Source organism: Electrophorus electricus, chromosome 18 (assembly GCF_041902795.1).
Source record: "Electrophorus electricus isolate QZ-2024a chromosome 18, ASM4190279v1, whole genome shotgun sequence".
Lineage (NCBI taxonomy): Eukaryota > Metazoa > Chordata > Actinopteri > Gymnotiformes > Gymnotidae > Electrophorus > Electrophorus electricus.
In genome coordinates this window covers 4,913,523-4,935,988 of record NC_137514.1, presented here as the reverse complement: position 1 = coordinate 4,935,988, position 22,466 = coordinate 4,913,523, and the positions used below count along the sequence as shown (strand labels likewise).

General features: G+C 39.2%; 1 protein-coding gene and 1 long non-coding RNA gene across 4 annotated transcripts; one reads left to right on the top strand and one right to left on the bottom strand.

Annotated features, from left to right (window-relative positions):
* Positions 1-7,039: 7,039 nt before the first annotated feature.
* On the top strand, positions 7,040-15,878 carry LOC145651967 (B-cell receptor CD22-like). 3 transcript variants are annotated; one of them, XM_081700838.1, is made up of 10 exons: positions 7,040-7,102; positions 7,540-7,605; positions 7,879-8,229; positions 8,559-8,795; positions 9,052-9,306; positions 9,411-9,668; positions 9,819-9,903; positions 10,011-10,056; positions 10,727-11,001; positions 15,330-15,878. In XM_081700838.1, the coding sequence occupies exons 2-10, from the start codon at positions 7,551-7,553 to the stop codon at positions 15,370-15,372; spliced, it is 1,605 nt and encodes a 534-aa protein (XP_081556964.1). In that variant the 5' UTR covers positions 7,040-7,102; positions 7,540-7,550; the 3' UTR covers positions 15,373-15,878. The 3 variants fall into 3 exon arrangements, with proteins under 3 accessions (XP_081556964.1, XP_081556962.1, XP_081556963.1); XM_081700836.1 differs by lacking the exon at positions 15,330-15,878 and adding an exon at positions 11,125-11,338; XM_081700837.1 differs by lacking the exons at positions 7,040-7,102; positions 15,330-15,878 and adding an exon at positions 11,125-11,338 and having other exon boundaries at positions 7,124-7,605.
* On the bottom strand, positions 8,171-9,502 carry LOC145651972 (uncharacterized). The gene is made up of 4 exons (XR_014118143.1): positions 9,368-9,502; positions 9,035-9,163; positions 8,561-8,701; positions 8,171-8,307 (listed from the first exon to the last, which is right to left on the bottom strand). It is a non-coding gene; the product is annotated as an uncharacterized LOC145651972 (long non-coding RNA).
* Positions 15,879-22,466: the final 6,588 nt, after the last annotated feature.

Here is a 22,466-nt window from a genome sequence, read left to right as displayed (position 1 = left end):
GCAAAAAGTCAAACATTGTAAAAAGTCTTTCAGAGGGATGCAGCACTCTTAAAATTAGTAAGTTATTGGGGTGTGATCACAGAACCATCAAACGTTTTGTTGCAAATAGTCCACAGGTTTGCATGAAACGTGTTGAGAAAAAAAGATGCAGATTAACTGTCAAAGATTTGAGAAGAATGAATCATGAAGTGACCTGGAAATCATTATCCTCCAGTGCTGTTATATTCCAGAACTGTAATCCACCTTGAGTGCCCAGGAGTACAAGGTTTTCAGTACTCACAGACATGACCAAGGTAAAGAAGGCTATAAACCAACAACCACTGAACAACATACATAAGGTGAAACGTCAAGACTGGGCCAAGAAATATCTGAAGACAAATTTTTCAAAGGATTTATGGACTGATGAAAGACCAGATGGATGGGCCTGTTGCTGGATCAGTAATGGGCACAGAGCTCCACTTCGACTCACCAGGAAGGTGGAGGTGGGACACTATTATGGGTTGGTATTATTAAAGATGAGCTAATTGGCCCTTTTTTTTTTTTACGATGGACTTAAAATAAACTCCCAAACCTACTGCCAGTTTTTAGAAACCTTCTTCAAACAGTGGAACAGAAAAAAGTCTGCACCTTTCAAGAAGACCATGATTTTTATGCAGGACAATGCTCCATTGCATGCATCGAAGTACTCCACTTCATGTCTAGCCAGTAAAGGCCTTAAAGATTAAAAATAATTTGAACTTCTGGAACTTCTGGGAGATTTATGGTGAAGGAAAACAATACAGATTTCTGAACCGTGTCTGGGAGGCTGCAGCTGCTCCTGCACAAAGGTGATTGTGTCACGGTATGGCCCCTCCCTCGCCCGTCACAGATTGTAAACAGATTAAAAAACTGACAGACTCCATGAATAGAAGGCTTATGACTATTATTGAATAAGACAGTGGCTATATTGGTCACTGATTTTTTTTAAATGTCAGAAATGTTTTTTGTAAATGTTTTTATTTGTATGTTGTTTGTTTATTATTCTCACTTTAACAGATGAAAATAAACAAGTCAGATGGGTAAATTTCTATTTTTCATTTAGGTGCATAATAATTCTGCACACTAATAGTTGCCCAATAATTATGCACACATAGATATTTTCCTAAGAAAGCTAAAACTTCACTTTTACTTTCTTAAATATTCAGGTTTCAGGTTTATTAACATTTTGGATTGACCAAGAGCACTGTATTTGTTCAATAATAAAATGAATCCTCAAAAATAGAACTTGCCTAATAATTGTGCACACATTATAGTCTCAAACAGCACGCTAACAAGATGTTTTTATGAAATTATTCTAATAAGGGTTAAGGGTGGGAATTACGTATTCTATTAAATTATACAATATACATTATACAATATAAAACAAATGCTAAATTATATATTTTCTCCTAATATTAAGGAGAAATAAGTCCTCCTGTTTCACTGGTCTTTTGAACACATACAGGCACAGCTGTTAACTAGGCAGCTAGGCAACATAATATATCTAGCTAGCTAGCCGGTCTAATTGGTTACCTAATTGCATTGTTAATATAACAAAATGTAAAACATCTACTAAGTGACCTTGAGCTAAAGTTCAGAGTAGTCCAAGAAATTGTAATAATCACAGTTATCACCAAATCCAATGTGATGTTTGTGACTTATCTTATATGCACAATATTTAGCCGATATGAACTATAGACCCAGAGCAAAGAAAAGCAGCTGTGTGTGTGTGTGTGTGTGTGTGTGTGTGTGTATATTGTCTGGCCAAAAATATTTAATATTTTATTAAATACTCTAATATTTCGTTGGACTGCCTTTAGCTTTGATTATGGCACGCATTCGCTGTGGTGTCGTTTCCACAAGCTTCTGCAATGTCACAAGATTTATTTCTGTCCAGAGTTGCATTAATTTTTCCCCAAGATCTTGTATCGATGATGGGAGATTTGGACCACTGCGTAACGTCTTCTCCAGCACATCCCAAAGATTCTCAATGGGGTTCAGGTCTGGGCTCTGTGGTGGCCAATCCATGTGTGAAAAAGATGTCTCATGCTCCCTGAACCACTCTTTCACAATTTGAGCCTGATGAATCCTAGCATTGTCATCTTGGAATATACCCGTGCCATAAGGGAAGAAAAAATTCATTGATGGAATAACCTGGTCATTCAGTATATTCAGGTAGTCAGCTGACCTCATTCTTTGGGCACATAACATTGCTGAACCTAGACCTGACCAAGTGCAGCAACCCCAGATCATAGGTTACACAGCTGTTTAGTCCCAATCCCTTGAGTTCCCTTTGCATTGTGCGAGTGGAAATGCTCTTACTTTCACTATTACTGTCTACTGTTGTTTTTCTATGATTTGATTTCACCACATGTTTAAGTGATTGCTGATCATGATTATTCAAGATTGTTTTGCGACCACATTCCTTCCTCGAAGATGATGTTGCCCCACTGCCCTTCCACTTTTTAATAATGCATTGGACAGTTCTTAACCTGATTTTAGTAGTTTCAGCAATCTCCTTAGATGTTTTCTCTGCTTAATGCATGCCAGTAATTTGACCCTTCTGAAACAGATTAACATCTTTTCCACGACCACAGGATGTGTCTTTCGACCTGGTTGTTTAAGAAATGAGAAGCTACTCACTGCATCAGTTAGGGTTAAATAACCTGTTGCCAGATGAAACATAATCACCAATACAATAAATATATATATATTAAATGAGTATGAAGTATTTGTTATTATTTTGGCTACTCTACCCACCTCAGCAGGAGAGCTACATCAGTAATTACACTTTGTCCTCATTCAGTGCTACACAGGATTCTACAGCAGTGATATAATTCTACAGACCCTCTGTACCATGCATTCTGTACCACACTGAACAACATTCACAGATCTGCCCAGGGCCAGTGGCATCAGATTTGGCTATTGGACACCCTACTGAAAGAAGAAGATGAGCTACCCGTTACACTTGAGCATCAGTATCATCTGTGCAATTCCAGGATTCCTCTACATTTTTGAGAAATATCGATCTAATATGGACCATCATTCTCCCCTAAAAATACTTTTTTAGGCTCTCCAGCGATGACCATTTGAGAGACCCCACAGACGTGGGGGAGTATTACACCACAGTTCCATTTTGTTGTAAAATCCAAAATTAAGAAACCCAAAATGCCTTGGCTTGGGTAGTAAGTCAATACCTGGTAAACTCTCCAAAGACTTGATTCAACAGTAGTTAGTCTGAGATTGAAGAAAACATTCTGAAACGTTCTGCTCAACCACAGGTCTGACTTACCCATTAACAGCACCTTCCTGACTAATCTACACCCTTTACAGGTCACTCCATGTAACTGCGACTTATAAATGTGACCCTACCAATTGTCACTAAAAATGTGTGTCACTAAGAAACGTTTTTAAAACGTCTCTGGAAAATCAAAGGAGTACAGGAAAAGTAGAGGAAAACCACACACAGCAATGACAATCCTCCCCGCCATCTTGTCACAACACTGATTTCAACTTGACATGATGAAAAAAATGAAAGCAGCAACACTTGATGACTGGAGAAACCAAATCCACACTTTATTTTACACCAACATGTTTCAGCCTTCATCGGGGTCGAAGGGAATAGTGATTGCATAGTTGCTTAAATACACAAAGAACAGGAAACATAATTTAAAAACAATAAAATGGCTGCAACATCCAAGTCTTCTGGTGACATGAAGAAATGTACTACACAGTGGTGATTGACTATTGTTCAGAAAAACTCCCTTCTCATTTACATAAAATGGAGAAAAGTTCAACATTTCAAAGTATCTTTGCTTGTAACACGCTCACTCCAATAATTCCTCATACACAACCACCACCTGCCTCCTAAGAAATCAATGCAAGGTGGAGAGAAAATCGACTGGCTTCACTGCAATTTAAACGTACTGTTACCACTCAGTCATTAGGGCAGGCTATTAGCTACTAGCTTAGCATGGTAGTCTTGTTTGGCAAGGCTAAAGTTACTAGTGTAGCTAACTATGTAGTTAACTGTTATTTAATAAATGCTTTGAAAGTTGCCATTTGTCTTTTAAAATGCATGGAATTCCTCATTTTTGAGAAACCAGGTCAATGAAATTAACCAAATTTTCCTGTGAATTTAGTAGAGCCCTATTCATTAACCACACATCCTATTTTGCTCAAAATTAAATGGATGTTTCCTGTATTACCATCTCTGATGTTTCCTTTAGTGACATGTCTGTTTTTGCCACTTCTTTCCACTCATTTTCTTTTTTTTTTACTTTCATCATTAATTGATTGAAAATTATTTACTACAAAGAGTATCAGCTGGTCCAATTTCCATTCTAAAGACTTCTGTACAAGATTTTTTTCTCTCTTTTACATTGTCATGTGCACTTTTCTAAATTGTTGTGGACTGATGTAATTTTTATGATGGGTTTAATCATATCATATGGGCCTTGTGTTTTTAAAACTGCTTAGAGAAACTTCTTATAAATGGTTTGTGTGTGCTTATGTGTTTGCAGTATTTCTTTAATAAAAACCAATATGAAAACAGGAACATACATCTGAAGGCCACAAGACGTTTGGAGGTCTGTATTGATTGACTCTGCAGAAAATTGGAGATCTGAACACTGTGCCTCAGCATCCGCTGACCCTGCTCTGTCATTTTATGTTGCCTATCACTTCGTGGCTGAGTTGCTCTCGTTCCCAATCGCTTTGTTATAATACCACTGACAAGTGACTGTGGAATATTTAGTTACGAGGAAATTTCATAACTGGACTTGTTGCACAGGTGGCATCCTATCACGATAGCACAGTGGAATTCACTGAGCTCCTGAGTGTGACCCATTCTTTCACAAATGTTTGTAGAAGCAGTCTGCATGCCTAGGTGCTTGGTTTTATACACCTGTGGCTATGGAAGTGATTGGAACACATGAATTCATTGATTTGGATGGGTGATTGAATACTTTTGGCAATATAGTGTATGTATATTCCACCGGTCAAAAGTTTGCATGTATGCAAATATATTTGATATATTCTGTAAATTTACATAATCTAAAGTGTAATTTTAAATCTGTAATTTACACATAATCTATCTGTGTCCTGATGTTTCAGTTGTACTGTTTCTACTTTAATTAAAATATTCAAAAATGTATTAAATGTTAGGTCTATATTTTGGCCTTCTATTGTGTCAGATGACAATAGCCTTATTCTATACAAAACAATGTATCTTACTTGAAATATTACTCAATCATAAATATGGATATATTTATGGATATGACTCATGATTGAGGTGTAACATGTCAGTTGTGTTTGATGTTTGACCAAGTAATGAGTGATGCCATTTCTTAAGTTAGTGCTTTGACACTGTGGCTTATTTTCTCAGTACATGTAAGACTTCAACATGCCCTGTCTTAAATCAGCTGCTGTATCCTTGATAGCCAGCAGGGGGCAGTGGTGAGTGTAGCAACTGTGGCACAGTGTCAACACTCAGCTCATCTGACATCTTTGGGGTTTTTTCTCTTCTCTCCTGTAGTGCTTGGTTGCAATATGGAATATTAATCTACTTCTGGTTCATTATTAATAAATAGTTTACTTGACACTTAACACTTAAACAACCATCTAGCTATAATGTGATTAGTGTTAGCTGAGTGGTTATGTTTCCTCGTAACTGGATGGTTGCTAGTTCAAGCCTTGCCAATGTTGGGCCCTTAACCATTCGATTTCTCAAGTTGGACTCAGTCAAAGTTGTAAGCTGCTTTGGATAAAAGTGTCCGCTAAATGCCGTAGAAGAGTAATTTGAGAATAGTGTGCTTTCATTTCTGAAGTATCACATACAGCAAACAAGCAAAAAACAAAACAAAAAGAGACAGACTAAACACATTCACATGATAATCTGGGAGTCCTCACATGCCCTCACCACTCTCTCTTGCCACATATTATTATTATTATTATTATTATTATTATTATTATTATTATTATTATTTTTACTCAGATCCTTTTATTCAAGAAGTGAATGTACTTCTGCCATCCTGACACTTCTGGTAGTTTCAGAAACAGTCAATGCCTAAAATCTACCAGGAGAGAGTGCCTAAAGGGAACACATAACTGCTGCAGACTCTAACAGCGAGAGAGAGAAGTAAAGCTATAGAGATATCACACTTAATCAATGATCTGTCTGATCTTTGTTACAAATGCAGTCAGTTTTCAACTTAAAGGTCTTTGTGCCAAGGATGAAAATCAGATGTCACTGCATAATTATTAAAATATTCACACTCAAGAAAATATCTCAGGCTCACAGTAAACAAAGGTATGCAGAAATAATTTAAGGTCATGTGTTCCCATGGGTGGATAATTCAGATTCAGGAAATGAAAATCACCCTCAGGATTTTGGTCCATTTAGATCTGTTTATTATCTTAAAAAAACCAGGCAGAGTTAGTCAGTGGAATTGATAAGTAGATACAAAATCATACCAGGACTGTGATTATTTAAGAGGAACTCACTCAAACCCCAGGGCACTATAAATATATTAAACCAGGGTTTTTGAATATGTAAACAGCAGTTTCACAATGTGCTGTGTGGGGAGTGTGTTGGCTCACTATCATCTGGTTAGTCTTCACATGTCTTCCTGTTTTTTTCTCATGCCTCCTCAAGCTTGGTCTGCTTCTCTTTGTCTCTGCACCCTCTGCCAGTTTTTATCTGTGTTTTTTCTGTTCATCACTCTTTTTCTCTCTCTCTCACGCTCTCATGGACATGACACATAGGCATGAAACTATCGGAATTTTCAATTACTTTCAATTGTAACTTCTTAAATGATTTTATTTATTTTTCATTAATCCACATACTGATATATTTTTATTTTAACATATTTAAATTCTTTTAAGGTCAGACCACTACACTAGAAAAGGATTTTTTCTGGTAGTGTAGGGACCTGCCATTGTGAAAGGGCAGGGGGGGGGGGTTCTGATGCAATAAAAAGAGGAACAACCATCAAAGATTAAAATCTATCTCACACAGTTATGCAGTTAAAACCTTAAAGCTGCTGCTTCCATTTTTATTTAGTGTTCATAGAGTTGGTATGAGGTAAGAACCAATTTACTTTGGTATATACATACACTTTATATGCACATTTTAAAAGGGGGTTCTTTGTGGGTTCTCTAGTAAACGAAGCAGTTAAATATGAAACATTTTAGCTAATGGTTGCATTATACTCTTATTACTCTTATACTCTTACAATAGCTTTCTTACTACTACTACAAGCATACTACTACTACAACTACTACTGCTGATAATAAAAATATTAGTTATAATACTAATACTACTACTACTGCTCCTCCTCCTCCTCCTACTACCACTAATAGTAGTAGATTATTGTTGCTATTGATGTTAGTCTAATATATATATATATATAATGCAGGGTTGTGGATGCAAGTTTTAATTAGGAAGGAAGACAAAAAAACCACAACATTTTCATCCCTGTAACAACATTACAAACAACATTTTCATCCCTGTAATTACAGAGCTGTCTGTGATGATGTCAGTCCAAATAACCTCTGCCATTCCTCTTGTTTTTCTTATAATATCTGGTGAGTCTGAACTTTTTTTGCCAGATATTTTTGAACAAAAAAAACCCCAAAGCAAAACAGAGTGACAGACTAATGTGCTAGCCAATATTTGTATGTACAGTCATATTTGTGCAGTAGTGGCAGAGCTGTGCAGTGTGTTTGCCTCTGCTTTCCCGAAGGTTTGTTTAGCTCATCGTTCCTAACTCCAAATTATTCAAAATGCTAAATATCCATTTTAATACTTGAGCAGTAAATAACAATAACTGACACTTTTTTCTTTTTTTTGTGTTGCAGGGTTTGTTGTAGAGGGTGGGTGGAATGTGAATTACAGCCCCAAATCTATCTGTGCCCTAAATGTATCTACAGTGACCATGGGCTGTACTTACACGTACCCATCTGGTTATGTAATTGTTAAAACATTGTGGAGTACAGAGCTGGTTGAAGGTAATCAAGAGCCTTCTGACATATCTTTAGACGCCGAGTACAGAGACAGGGTTGAGTACCTCGGAGATAAACAGTCCAACTGCACCCTCATACTGAGAGATGTGACAGAACAGGACCAAAGGAAATACTACTTCAGGTTTATAACAAATACTGCTACAGGAAAATGGCAAGGTCAAGATGGAGTTCAGCTTTTTGTCACAGGTGAGCTACACAGTAATTGCACTCTGTCCTCAATGAGTGCCTCAGAGGACTCTACAGCAGTGATCTTCTATACCACACCTGGGGAAAAGTTTTAAGTGAGAAAAGGAAATGATTTGACCTTTTTTGAATAGTTAAAACACACAAAGACAGACTTAGACACACAATGAAGTGATTAAATGCTAAGGTCTTATTTGAGCAGTAAATGCTCCTAAAATCTCATTAGAGACTCATTATAAGACTCAGTCTATGCACTGATGCTCAAAATACTGCTGACAACCTTATTCAACAGATGCAGTATGAGGTGTAGCTTTGTTCTTTCTTATTCTCAGACCTCCAGGTGGAGACTCCTGAGGAAGTGGTGGAGGGAGATGACGTCACTCTCACGTGTAAAACCACATGCAATCTGACTGGTCCATCGTACATCTGGTACAAAAATGGGGTCAGTTTATCCTCCACCACCAAGGCCCTGAACCTGAAGACAGTCAGCAGTGAGCATGCAGGCAGTTACAGCTGTGCTGTACTGGGACAAAGCCATTCATCTTCCGCTGTTATTCTTGATGTCAGGTGTAAGTACAGATGCATTCATCTATTCTCATAAAACAACTATCTCAAGACCAACTCATATCAAGGCAATTATGGGTTTAAATATTTGGCAATTAAAATCTGACTATTTCTTTTACAACTAATTACTTTATCTGGTTTGCCCAACATTTATGCCTGAACTGAGAATATCAATAATCTTATTATTCCTATGATGTAGCAAAATGTTTGGGTGTTTTCTCTTTGACTAAAAAATTCAACTGACCTCAATATTTCTCACAGATGCTCCAAAAAGAGCATCAGTGTCCATCACTCCCTCTGGTGAAATAGTGGAAGGTAGTTCAGTGACTCTGACCTGCAGCAGTGATGCCAACCCACCTGTGCAGAGCTACAACTGGTATAAGGAGAAAACATTATTAGGAAAAGAAAACACATACATTATTCCTAATATCAGCTCTGAGGACAGTGGGGAATACAAGTGCAAGTCCACTAATCAACATGGATCAAAATACTCATCTGTAATACTGAATGTTATGTGTAAGTTAATGTTTGTACAATTTGAAATTCTGTGTTTTGTAAAGGTACAATAAAGACAAACCTCCTCTGATGATTAAAGCATGCCATTGTTTCCTGGTTTTTAGATCCTCCAAAGAATGTATCAGTGTCCATCAGTCCCTCTGGTGAAATAGTGGAGGGCAGTTCAGTGACTCTGACCTGCAGCAGTGATGCCAACCCACCTGTGCAGAACTACACCTGGTTTAAAGAAGGAGGAACCTCACCTGTAGGATCTGGACAGACTTACAGCTTCACCATCAGCTCCAGTAGCAGTGGTTGGTACTACTGTGTGGCTCAGAACAAATATGGTTCTCACAGTTCTGCACTCTCAGTCATTTTAAAGGGTGAGAAATGGGTTTACACTATTATGGAATTAGATTAGAATTTTAGAGCTCCCATTTTGATGGTCTTTTATTTAAATAATATCTATTGATATTAATTATAATGATAACAATCTCTCTCTCTCTCTCTCTCTCTCTCTCTCTCTCTCTTAGCAAGAGTCTCCATGATTTTTTATATAGTTGTTGGAGTCTGTCTAACTGTGGTTGTAGTCCTACTCAGTGGAGTTTTCTGGACAAGGTAAAGATGTGTGTGTGTTTCATATTCATTAAAAGTTATTGCTATTATTATTATTATTATTGTTATTATTATTATTATTATTATTATTATTATTATTATTGTGTCAGGAGAAAACTAAGAGATGATTTGCCTGAAGAACCTATGTTAAAACAGGTAAGGCCATACTGATACCACAGCATTTTTAATCTAGTTTTCATTTTGTTACTCTGTGAACTCAGGAAATATATGTGTAATGTAGAGCAAAGTGAGGTAGGATGCAAATGTGGAGATGAGCAACAAACCGTGGTCATTATTAATCGCGGTCAACCGTCTAGGGTCAGTAGGCCAGGAGTCAGACATGAAACCATAAAAAATTATGCCCAGGAGTGTCAGAGAACAACAGAGAACAGGAAACACAAGACACCAGAAAGCAAACCAATGAATGTCCAGCAACGAAAAGAGAAAGACATGAGGTGTATATATACACAACTAGGTTAAGGGGAAACGAGACAGCTGAAAAGCAAATAAACATAAATACGAGCATAAACAAAATCACATTGTGCTAGCACCATTGAATCAGCAGCAACAATGGGGGGAGACCAAGAGAATTTGAATGACAGCAATTTGGTAAAAAGCTAAAATCAGTACACATCTACCATGATCATGTAACCTGTTGTGAGTGTATTTTCTTTGCTGACTACTACAAGCATATAGGCAACAAACATTTACTTTATTAAAAAAATCTTATTTCTCTTGCTGTCTCTTTCATGTACTTATTTCAGTGTGGCCCTATCAATCCTTGAGTCAAGATACAGCTGCAAAGTATAATTTTTTCATCCTTCAGGAAAACATCTATAGCAATGTAACAGCAAGAGCTACAAGCAGTGATCCAGCCTCCAACCTGGATATGACCAATCAGGATGTTCAATATGCCAGTGTTGTGCCTCAGCAACATACTTATCCCAGGAAAGCTGAAGGTCCTGTGGTGAAAGCTGCTGTCTCTGGGCCAGTTGAGGAGTCTGAGTATGCTACTGCCCAACACCAACATCATCAGTTTATAGAGAAGGACTGCATTCAGTATGCCAGTGTGAAATTTACCTGCAATGGTCCAGCCAGCAGGTAAAAGAGAACATCACAATCAGGCTCTTAGTACTGCACTGTAACAGTGTAAATTTGAGCGAACGCTTTCAGAATGTTTTTCAGATTGATCACAGTTGGTTCCACTTTTGTCTTTGATTACAGGTGTGTTGGTCTCTCACTTGAGGATTCCTTAGTGATCTACAGCAGTGTGAAATGAACAATATACACACATGTTTTTAGGACCAGTATTATCAGCAGTTGAGAGAGCTGTCATCTTTATTAGACACCTTAATGAAATGAGAAGACAAATCACCAGATGGAACTACCAAATTACATTTTAACTTGATATAATCTAAGACAGTATTTCAGTACACACATACACACACACACACACACACACATCATCCTCATTATCATCATCATAAATTTATGGAGAATATATCTATATATATCTATATCTATATCTATATCTATATATATATATATATATATATATATATATATATATATATATATATATATATATATATATATATATATATATATATCCGTAGCGGTAAAAGTTTTTACAGAGCCAGGTTGCTGGCCCGGCGCCTATACCTCCTCCTTTCACATCTGGCACTTGGGAACCGGCAATGGTAGAGTTACGGAAACAACAAGCGAATATTCTAAACGATCCCATCAGCAAAGAGGACCTGGCCCTAACTTGATGACGGTGCTGGAGCAAACCCGCGAGGGTGTCCAACTCCTGATGCAGACCGGAACCTTCGATGCAAAAATGATTTCCAAATTAGGCACCTGGAACGTTAGAACTCTCTGCGAAGGTGGGAAGCTCGCCCAGCTTCTACACGAATTTGACAACTACAATCTTGACATATTGGGCGTCTCCGAAATGCGTTGGGCTGGATCAGGAAAGATCGTAAGTGATGGCAAGTCAGTCCTGTATTCAGGACATGAGGAGCACCATATTCATGGTGTCGGATTGGTGCTTAGTAAAAAGGCATCATGTGCACTGCTTGGATGGAAACCTGTCAATGATCGCATCATCACCACACGATTTCAATCAAGAAACGCTAAAACTTCCATCATCCAAGTATACGCTCCAACCGAAGACTCCGATGACGATCAGAAGGATACGTTCTACGGACTGCTACACGACACCATTGACACCCAAGACACCCATGACGTTAAACTTCTCATTGGTGATTTTAATGCACAAATTATCGATGACCGTCGTGGCTTAAAAAACGTCATTGGTCCACACAGTTCGTGGCGACAGACCAACAATAATGGTGAACGACTTCTATCCTTTAGCAATATGAACAATTTCTGCATTGGTAACACATACTTCCGACACAAAAACATCCATAAGAAAACCTGGCGATCGCCGGATGGAGCCACATACAATGAAATTGACTTTATCTGTATCTCTCGGCGATGGCGTCCAGCACTGTTGGACGTCAGAGCCTATCGCGGGGCGGACGTTGGATCGGACCATTATCTCGTATGATCCTCAATTCGGTTACGGCTCAAACGGAGAGAACAAAAGCAACGACAACGTCCTTACGCTGTGGAGAAGCTGAAAGACTTTGGCACCACACCGCCACCTTCAGACCTGGTAGTTAATCTTGATCTAATCACTATTGAGGAAACTAAGGTGGCTATTCGAACACTCCAAGCCAACAAAGCACCCGGCCTAGACGAGATAGCACCGGAAATGCTAAAGCATGGTGGAGACGCAATTGCAAACACCCTCACAGTGCTGTTCAACAAGTGCTGGCAAGATCAGAGCGTCCCAAGTGCCTGGAGGAAAGGAGTAATCGTTAAACTCCCCAAGAAAGGCAATACCGCCGACTGCAACTGGAAGGGCATTACACTCCTCTCGGTTCCTGGGAAAGTCTTCTGCAGCGTTCTATTACGGCGCCTTCAACAAGCAGTGGACGAAATTCTCCAGGAAGAGCAAGCCGGATTCAGAGTGGGCCAATCGTGCAGTGAGCAGATTTACATGCTTCAGAATATCATCAAACAGTGCATCGAATTCCAGCGCCCCCTGCTCATCAACTTTATCGACTTCAAAAAGGCTTTTGATAGCATCCACAGGGGCTCCTTGTGGAAAATTGTACGAGCCTACGGCATTCCACAGCGGTTTGTGAACGTCTTCCAGAACCTGTATATCAGCTCTAGCTGCTGCGTCAGGACAGACGATGGCTACACAGACTTCTTCAGCATCGAAACCGGAGTCAAGCAAGGATGTATCCTGTCGCCAATTCTCTTCTCGCTCACAGTCGACTACGTCATGAAAAAGGCGATGATGAGCCCAGTGACTGGAATCCCTTGGACAAACGGATCTCATCTCACTGATCTCGATTTCGCAGATGACATTGCTTTGCTAGCGAATACAAAACCGGCTCTACAATCCATGACAGCATGCCTTGAGGGCGAAGCGGAAAAGGTTGGCTTGCGCATTAACACAGACAAAACCAAGGTCATGCGGGTGAATTGTCAAACAAAGGTGCAGATAACTATTGGGCAGCAAACGGTGGAGGACATCGACGAGTTCACATATCTCGGCAGCATAGTATCCAATAATGACGGTGGCTCAGAAGCGAACGTTCGATGTAGGATCAGAAAGGCGGCGGGTGTGTTCTACACCGCATCTGGTCCTCAACAACAATCAATACAGAAATCAAAATGCGTCTGTACTCCACGATCTTCATCCCAACTGCCATTTACGCCAGTGAAACCTGGAGGAACACAAAGAGGATAGCCCAGAAACTAAACGTTTTCCATCAACAGTGCCTACGCCGAATATTGGGTATCTCGTATAAGGACAGAATTAGCAATGAGGAAGTTTTCAATGGAGTGGATTGCGGAAGCTGGAAGAAATTGTCACCGCACGCAGAATGTGCCTCACTGGTCATGTCCCACGTCTTCCAGACAAACGCATCTCAAAGGCAGCTGTACACTGGACACCGACAGGAGGAAAGCGAAAGCAAGGCCGACCCAAAACCACCTGGAGATCAACCTTCATCGCCGACCTAAAAACTATTGACATACGCTCATTGGACGAAGCCAGAGACGCTGCAGCCGATAGGACCCGTTGGAGAGCGCTTGTTGCCCAATGCACCAAGGAGTGCGGGAGGAACTAAAGTAAAAAAAGTTATATATTTATATATATATATATATATATATATTTATATAGTTATATATATATATATGAGTTTGTGTGTTTGTATGTATCTTACTTACCCTTGCTGAGGTTGTGCAACTTTTCATTTACAGTTCATTTAAATTTTTTCAATCTTTGGGTTTCATATAGAAGCTAACTTTGCTTATATGTTACTACAGTCAACTGCAGCTATTGTTGAGACTATAGCCAAGAGTTCTTTAAGACTATAAATGTGACAATAACCTCAAAATGTAATTATTCTTATTCTGTAATTTTTATTTTATTATGTGTAGAACAATTAATGAATTGTCACTGCTCCCCTCTGTTTAAACTTAACCTTCATAGGGAGATTGAAATAGTGTTTAATATTGTCTACAGACCTTTATGTAAGTCCAGAGGCTGAGTGATTTTGTTCTTGTGCTGAGGTCCACTCTCAGCTGTGCCTATATTCTGAATCCTTCCAGCACAACAGTGCTTTACCAGGTTGTGTAGAATTACTGGAAGAATCACCTATATTGCCCTCAGATCTTGTAGACCAGAACCTATCAATCACTGGAGACTAGCACAACAGTGCTTTAGCAGGTTGTGTAAAGTTTCGTTCAGAAGACAAATGTTCACCATCCCATGTAGAGGAGTAGGCCTGCAGAGTAAATGCTAGCATTATTTGTATAGATGAAGGCTGTAGTATCCACTTATATGCTTTTTATTTTTTGCCTTTTTTAGACTTGTATGAATTATTATTTATTCACTTTTTTAAAAAAATTATTCAAGTCCTTTTATTCATTTATTCACCTATTGTTGTTGAGATTTTCATTTTCCATGGCTGATCACAGCTGTAAAAGCCTCACAATGCTCAAACTACAAGAGTAAATTGCGTTTTACAGCTTGGACTGGTAATGCTTGAAGTGTCTTAGATTATCAGAAACATTAAAATAAGCCATCCTTGGGTTCCCCACGACTGCGATTAGAAAGCATCACATAACAAAGAAAAGACTGCCCTCCTGTTGTTAGTGGGATGTGCTACTTTAACACAGAGATGTAACACAGAAGGGTCTACAAGGTCTACAATACATTATGTAGAGATGTAGCACAAGAAAACTTGTTAATTCTAAACTCTTTCACCATTTAGCAAAGGTTTGGATTTAAAGTTTCCCTCATTTGTTCATATTGTGATGCCTTTGCAAATATGTCATTTCAGACAAATCCAGGTTGACAGAGCTGCACAAGGTGTGAGAGGATGAAGTTCAAGGCAAGACTCTAGAACTTCAAAATATTAGACTGAATTAAGATAACGTGGACTAAGTCTGATGCAAGTGTATGCATATAATAGTTGGAATTTGATTCGCTGAGTGTGGGTGACATTTCAAAACGGTTGATTTTAAGATTGAGGTGCTGATTCTACTGGTGATTTTGTCCTTAGGTAGATGATTTATCAGCTATTGCTCAGATTAAAAAAAAAAATTTTTGGCTTCAACAGGCTGTAATCAGTGATAATATTCACAAAGCTGAGGAATAAGATTCACTGTGACTAGAGGGATAAATTCTGGTTTCTAGTAGAGAGAAGTATGGTGTGCGTAATTGTTTAGAGCTTCTCATTGGTGTGTTGACTGGATGTAAAAACATTGTGCATGTGTTGATTGGATGTGAAAGTTGTGTGTTGATTGTACAGCATCCTTGTATTCTGAGAAACGTGCTGTATAAGTGTACCTAATACAAATTATAATAAAATGTCTGTATTTCACCTGGATATAGCAGTAATTGTTTTCCCTTTTAAAATCAGTCAGTCTAGACTTGGAGGAAGTTTAGCTTATTGTCATGATGAGAGTCTCGGTGTATGAAAACCAAGGTTGTGACAGCGGCCTGAGTGCTGCAGAGCATGGAACAGGACGCACAGACTCCATTGACTTGGAGAAGCATTTAATAACAGTCAGAAAGGTGACTCATTTAATGATTTTATTATTCATCAGCTGCCCAGCTATCACAAAACATCAAAGAAAGTCATTTAAAATCCAAGCACATTTAAAGTGTATTAAAGGCCTTTAAATGGGATTATTCACACTAGGCCTGGCTTTCTTACATAACAGGTGACTTAATCCTGCCCCCACACATCCACTAAACAGGAGATTTAGTTCTGCCCCCACACATCCACTAAACAGCTGTTTCCCACTGATACACATACTTTTTTTTTTTAATTTCAGGGATAAATATGGGAATAATGAATGGTTTATTGGATGTTAATATTAAACACATCCACAGAAGACTGCATCCAAGACGAGAGGTACTTAGGTAAAGGATAAGCATGTTTCTAAACACAATTATTTTTTACCCTTCTGTAAGCAGTAAAAGAATTTCAAGTTCAAATAATTTAAGTTAAAATGCAATATGGCACTTGTTTATTATACAAATCTGCACACAGTCTTTCCAAAATATTCATAGAACTTGTGAAATTTGCACTGCGGCATAGCGCTTGTGAAAGAGTCCACTTCCCGTAATTCCTTTAACTCACCCCACCACTTCCCATGGCTCTGGATGTCTTGCAGAAGAGAATCTAGCTGTGCAAGATGAGAACAAAATTAGAATTAATAACCAGTTTGTGCATGTGTGTATTTTGTCCATGTATCATTACCTGTTAATATGGAGCATATTACTGTAACGGCCCGATCATGTGATTGTATGTTACTGGCACTCACACATCACGTAAACGGGGAACACCAACACTGACACTGAACAAAGGTACAAACAAAAGTAACGTGAACAGACGCATTAACCGACAACTAAACACACACCCCTACAGCAGTTTAAATACAGACGACATAGCAAGACTAAACAGCTGCAGGTGTGTGCTAAACAACATGGGCGTGGTTACAAACGAGACAAACAATTAACTCCCATTGCACACGGTGGGCCGCACCACGTGACAGTGAGAGGGGATCGTTCCGTGACAGTTACCCCTAGTTTGTAGGGAATAGCGAGACACAGTACTCGGGCATGGAGGTGACTGGTGACGGATCCTGGAGGAATGACTGCAGCATTCAGCAGCGGGTCCAGGAGGTCCAGAGGCGCAGCTGTGTCTGGCGGCGGGTCTGGGAGGTCCGGAGGTGCGGCTGCTGCCGGCTGGGATTCCTGGAGCTCTGTAGGTGTTGTCCCAAGAACAGACCTCGGAAAAACAACCTGGGCTGATGATGAAAACAATGAATACACAGCATTCATACAACGTCTATGCGATGCGATTAAAATAGCATTTCCTGTGTGAATAGACATGACTAGAATAGCCACATGCAAACAAAAGGAGGAGGAAACAGCCTCACACTACTTAGCGCTTTTTACTGATGCACACAACGCACACAGCGGACTGGCTTATCTGCCCCGCAACTGAACATTGTAGTAGGCCCACAGGTGAGAGCAGATGTTGTTAATCTGCTTGCCCATGACTGCTGATGACAGAGGAAAACAAAATCCAAACAGCTCAACAATGTTCTGCTTAAAACCAACTGCATGGGTAAAAGTCCAGTGAGGGCCAGGCCCAGTGATCCGAGTTCACCACAGATGAAAACATAGGCCTTCATCCTTCATCTAGGTCCAACTACACTGCCTTAACTGTGTGCAGATTGGATATAAAAGGCTCTGAATGTATTGTGCCTTTTGTGCATCTATGAATCTGCAGTTCCTTACTGGGATTAGATGGTCTAGATGATTTGTGTCTGTGTGTGTGTTACATTCTGGTTTGCTGCCCTCTGCAGAGTGTACAGAGTCAGACCTGGATATGGTTAAAGATGCAGGAGCCAATATAGTGTGTCTTGGCTACATGTCTCATAGGGAGGGAAAGTCACTATAGACATCAGCTAGAATGATATTTGTCCAAAAACACATTAACCAAAAGCACACTGTGACTGTGGCATTGAGAGGGTGTGTTCCTTGAGCAGCAACTGCACTTAGTTTCCCTTTTATTCCTCTTTCCTTTGTTCCCAGTTGGACTTTGAGCAGTGACTGAAAAGAGCTGCTGTAAAGAGGGGACATTTCAGGATCCGATCCTTCTCCTGAGGGCTAAGTTGCTGAAGCCTGGCCGTGTGCAGGCCTGAACTCCTGCTTTGAGCATATATTATTTATTTATTTTTAATTGTATTAATAAAGATTGGTTCATTTCCAATATTCAGCTATGTTAACCAGTTTCAGCAGCGAATTCGTCTGTGATGTTAACCACTGAGCAGTGAGGGAGCAGCTCATTCCCACCGTGTGTGTGTAGGTGGGCTTCTGTATATAGCACACACTCAAACACACACCCACATAAGGAGTGAGTGCTTGGGACGCTTGCCCTGTACTTCTACTTGGCCTTTTCATTGAGCATTTTGTATGCCAGAAAATTACAAAATGAAATGTTTTTAAGCCTCTTTATTTTCTACCAAAGATATCTCCACACTGCCAAGGAAAACTAACGAACACTCTTAGTAAAAGTTCAACATCTTGAGAGGAAATAGACCAAGAAAAAAAAAAGTTGTTAAAATTACATTGAAGCACACAAGAGTTCCAGAGAAAAAGGAGAGACATTTTTTAGAGAGGCATTACAGCCCTTGTGTGATTTGCATGACTTGCACTATGCAAACTTCTACATTTTAAAGTTCTTGGTATGACAATTGAGGGATGTTGCAATCAAACTGCTACTCGTAGCAGTTTATCGCCATTATTGTGACACAAGTGTGATTCTGTACTTATAAGACACACTTGTTCACATGCATGTTGTTGACTTTTGTGTCTCATGGGGTTTGAGAATATAACCAGGAGTTACAGCTGAAAATACTACAATACCAAAGACGCTTCTACGCTTGGTGAAAGGTAAGGGTGATCTGGACATTATCGCTGCACACTGGCTGCTGTAAAGACAGAAGTTTGTTGCTAGTTCTCTGACCTTCTATTATTCTGTCAATAAAAATGAGGCCAGCATTTATCCATCTTCCTGCTGACGTGTATGAGCTTACAGTGAACCTTGTTGGGAAAAGCAGAGGTTTTTGAAGTATGTTATAGTTGTTCATGGCATGTTAAATTGGTCATCACAACCAAAGACAGTAGCATCATATCAACAGATATTCATTAAAAAATGTGTGTGTATGTGTCTGTGCTTGTGTGCATGTGCAACTAAATGATCATTATGAACACTGAACCAGAGGTGAAGTAGATCTAGGAGTTATGAACAAAAGAGTGACAGTCAAGAACTACAGTCCTTACAGAAAAATGACTTGTGTGCATAAATGTACTCAAAATGGAATCCCAAGAAGAAATGAAAACTAACAAACACTGTTAGTAAAAGTTCAACATCTTGAGAGGAAATGGCTCATTATGCTGACCTGAATTTAATGTTTTCATTTATGCTTATTTAAGGTTAAAATCTGGGGTGAATTTTATTAGGTGAATCAGATGAATTTTAACCATGGTTACAGACAGAAATATCATACATGGTTACAGGCAGTTATCCTGAACAACTGCTGGTAAGATCTCTTTCCATTCATTCATTCATTCATTCATTCATTCATTCATTCAGTAAGTCTGCAACATATTATGTTGTGTGGGTCGTACTGAATGGTGAAATCATAGGTGGCCAGTGCAGAGAGCCCTTGCACTTGTCAGTACATACATGAGAGGATTATTATCATTCCTCAATGTAAACTTTTCACCATAAAGACAGCCATGAAATTGATCCACAACAGCCCATTTCAGTGCAAAAAAACTCTAATTGGTGTATGGGATAATTCTGTCAGGATGCTCCTGACAGAGGACTGCACCTAGGCCCTTTAGGCTTGCATCCACGTGACATATATAGGGTTTTGCTGGGTCAGCACATGCGAGTACTGGTGCATGAGTGAGATAACTGATCACTGTGTGGAAGGCTTAATAAAATGGTAGATGTAGTCAAATGCATAAATAGGATATGAAAATGTTATATAAAAAAACTGGTGTTATACTGTTTGGAATGCACAATGTTCAAGAAATGTCATTTCTTGTCTCATTGGGGTTAACATACACAACAGCTAGAGAACTGTGAACAGTGATTTCAAAATAATATTTACTCCATACACATCTGTGTGTTGGTGGTTTATTCATGAGTAATTACCTACATGGTACGTTTCAGTGTGTCTCTTTCTAAGGGTGCAAATAGTGAGCAGGGCCACTATTGACATGATGGCTGCAACACTCAGAAAAAGAGGAGCATACCATGAAGTATCTGTGAGCACTAAAAGAGTGAAAGACATACAAACTGTGTCCATCACTGAGTATATTCTCCCACATATGACACAAGAGGCTAATTAAAACCCACATTTCCTTCTGGCAAGGGTAAAGTGCTGATTTGTCCATCCTGAACAGGAGAAACCATTACACTCATTGTGGGAAGAGACCTGCCTGCCACTGAGATCTGAGGTTTTGTGCTGGTCCATGTCCTGGGGGTTGTAGGAGCTACATGTAGGACTGAAGCAAAACACACCTTTATATTAAATTGCATGTGAATTGCTTTTTTTTTTTTTTGCTACAGACACACCTCTCATTATGAGTCATACAGATTTTCCTTACAATCCAAAACTTGAAGGTGCACCTTTTAAAATGTGTCTTTTATAACTGTCTCCACTCCACACCAGTAGGTCCCAGACTCTGATTTCTTCAGATTAGTGATGGTCGCAGTGAAGGTTCACTGTTTCACGTCCCTCAGACTGTACCTCCCAGAGAATGGCCTATCTGAATTGATTAATGTGTGGCCAGGTTTTGTACATGGATTCCTGCAGAAATACTTCCTCTAGTTTCTAGCCCATAAGTGACCTCTGATGTCCTAAAACTTGCTGTAGTCAAAACAAGTTCTCTCTCACACAAACACACACACACACACACACACACACACACACACACACACACACACACGCACACACACACACACACAATGTACAGTATATAAATACAATTCTTCTCTGACATAGCGCTCTGAGGCCTGAGGTCTGCACTTATTCATTCAAGATGCCGAATCATATATAGGAAAAGTCAACAAGATATAAAGTATGGAATTTAAGATGGATCTGATCCATAGTCCTGTCCTGAATTGTTAATTATACACCCACGAATTGTTAAGTACACATAACTGAATTGTTAGCTATGCCCTCTGGGCTTCTGTAGATCACCTGGTGCTGGTAACACTAAGGACTTGGGTTTGATTCTCTGAGCTTGGAGAGCACCGACTGTCATACTGATAAATATTGTTCTGGCTAAGAGTATCTACCAAATGCTGTAAATATATTGACTGCTTGGTTGAGTCTACCAAACATTACCACTGGCAGTCTTCATACTTTGTGGTTAAAACTCTCCTCACAGAGTTTGCCACAAATATCATGTAGGTCAAAAGCACTGAAAAGAAAATGCATAGACATAACAGTGCATTCGAAATTGAAGAAGCCTTGTAACCTAACATGATTGGTCTACATAATAGGATGTTACACAAGTTAGTGGATAGGGATTAACTAAAGTACTTTTCACTGGTGGAGAGTGACAGGTGTGATCACACATTAGAGGAGTCTACCCCTCTCTTGTCATAACACTGCCTGACTTGCTACAAATGACACCATCCATAATACAAAGTGGTCTTCATTAAAGTATTTAAGTGTATGAGGTAATGAAATAGAGTGCATCTCTATGCATATATCACCTTTTACCTTTATCAGATCAGAGTTAGCCCATCAGACCTGCGGTAGCCCCTCAGATCGGCATTAACCCATATATATATGTGTGTGTGTGTGTGTGTGTGTGTGTGTGTGTGTGTGTGTGTGTGTGTATGTGTGTGTTACCATTGATTTTTACATATAATCAATGGTTTGCACCTTTTAACCTTTCCAGATATCAACATTAACATATTAAATAGGACTAAAGTTTATCTGTATGATATATGTATTACAACCATGCTTTGTTGCCTAACTTGCATGTACCAGTTGCTTGTGAATGCGATGAATTAGACATGTCTGCCCCTATGTGGTAAAGGAATAAACTGCACTGTAGTGGCCAAGAAGTAAAATAAACTCCACCAATACTTGAAAACTTCCACATGCTGCACTACAGGCATTAAAGTAATGGAAACTGAAACTGAAGATGATCATGGGTGGAAGGTTATGGATCAAACTTACCCATTGAGCACTCCCTGCTGGTCTCTCAATGGTCAAGGTGCTGATGATATAATCGTGAATGAAATGTTTTTAAGCCTCTTTATTTTCTACCAAAGATATCTCCACACTGCCAAGAAGAAAGGAAAACTAACGAATACTCTTAGTAAAAGTTCAACATCTTGAGAGGAAATAGACCAAGAAAAAAAAAA

Coding starts and splice junctions, on each gene's coding strand:
- LOC145651967 (XM_081700836.1), top strand. CDS start 7,551: ATGATGTCAGTCCAAATAACCTCTGCCATTCCTCTTGTTTTTCTTATA. Junction 8,230..8,558: donor AGTTCAGCTTTTTGTCACAG/GTGAGCTACACA, acceptor TCTTATTCTCAG/ACCTCCAGGTGGAGACTCCT. Junction 10,057..10,726: donor AAGAACCTATGTTAAAACAG/GTAAGGCCATAC, acceptor TTCATCCTTCAG/GAAAACATCTATAGCAATGT.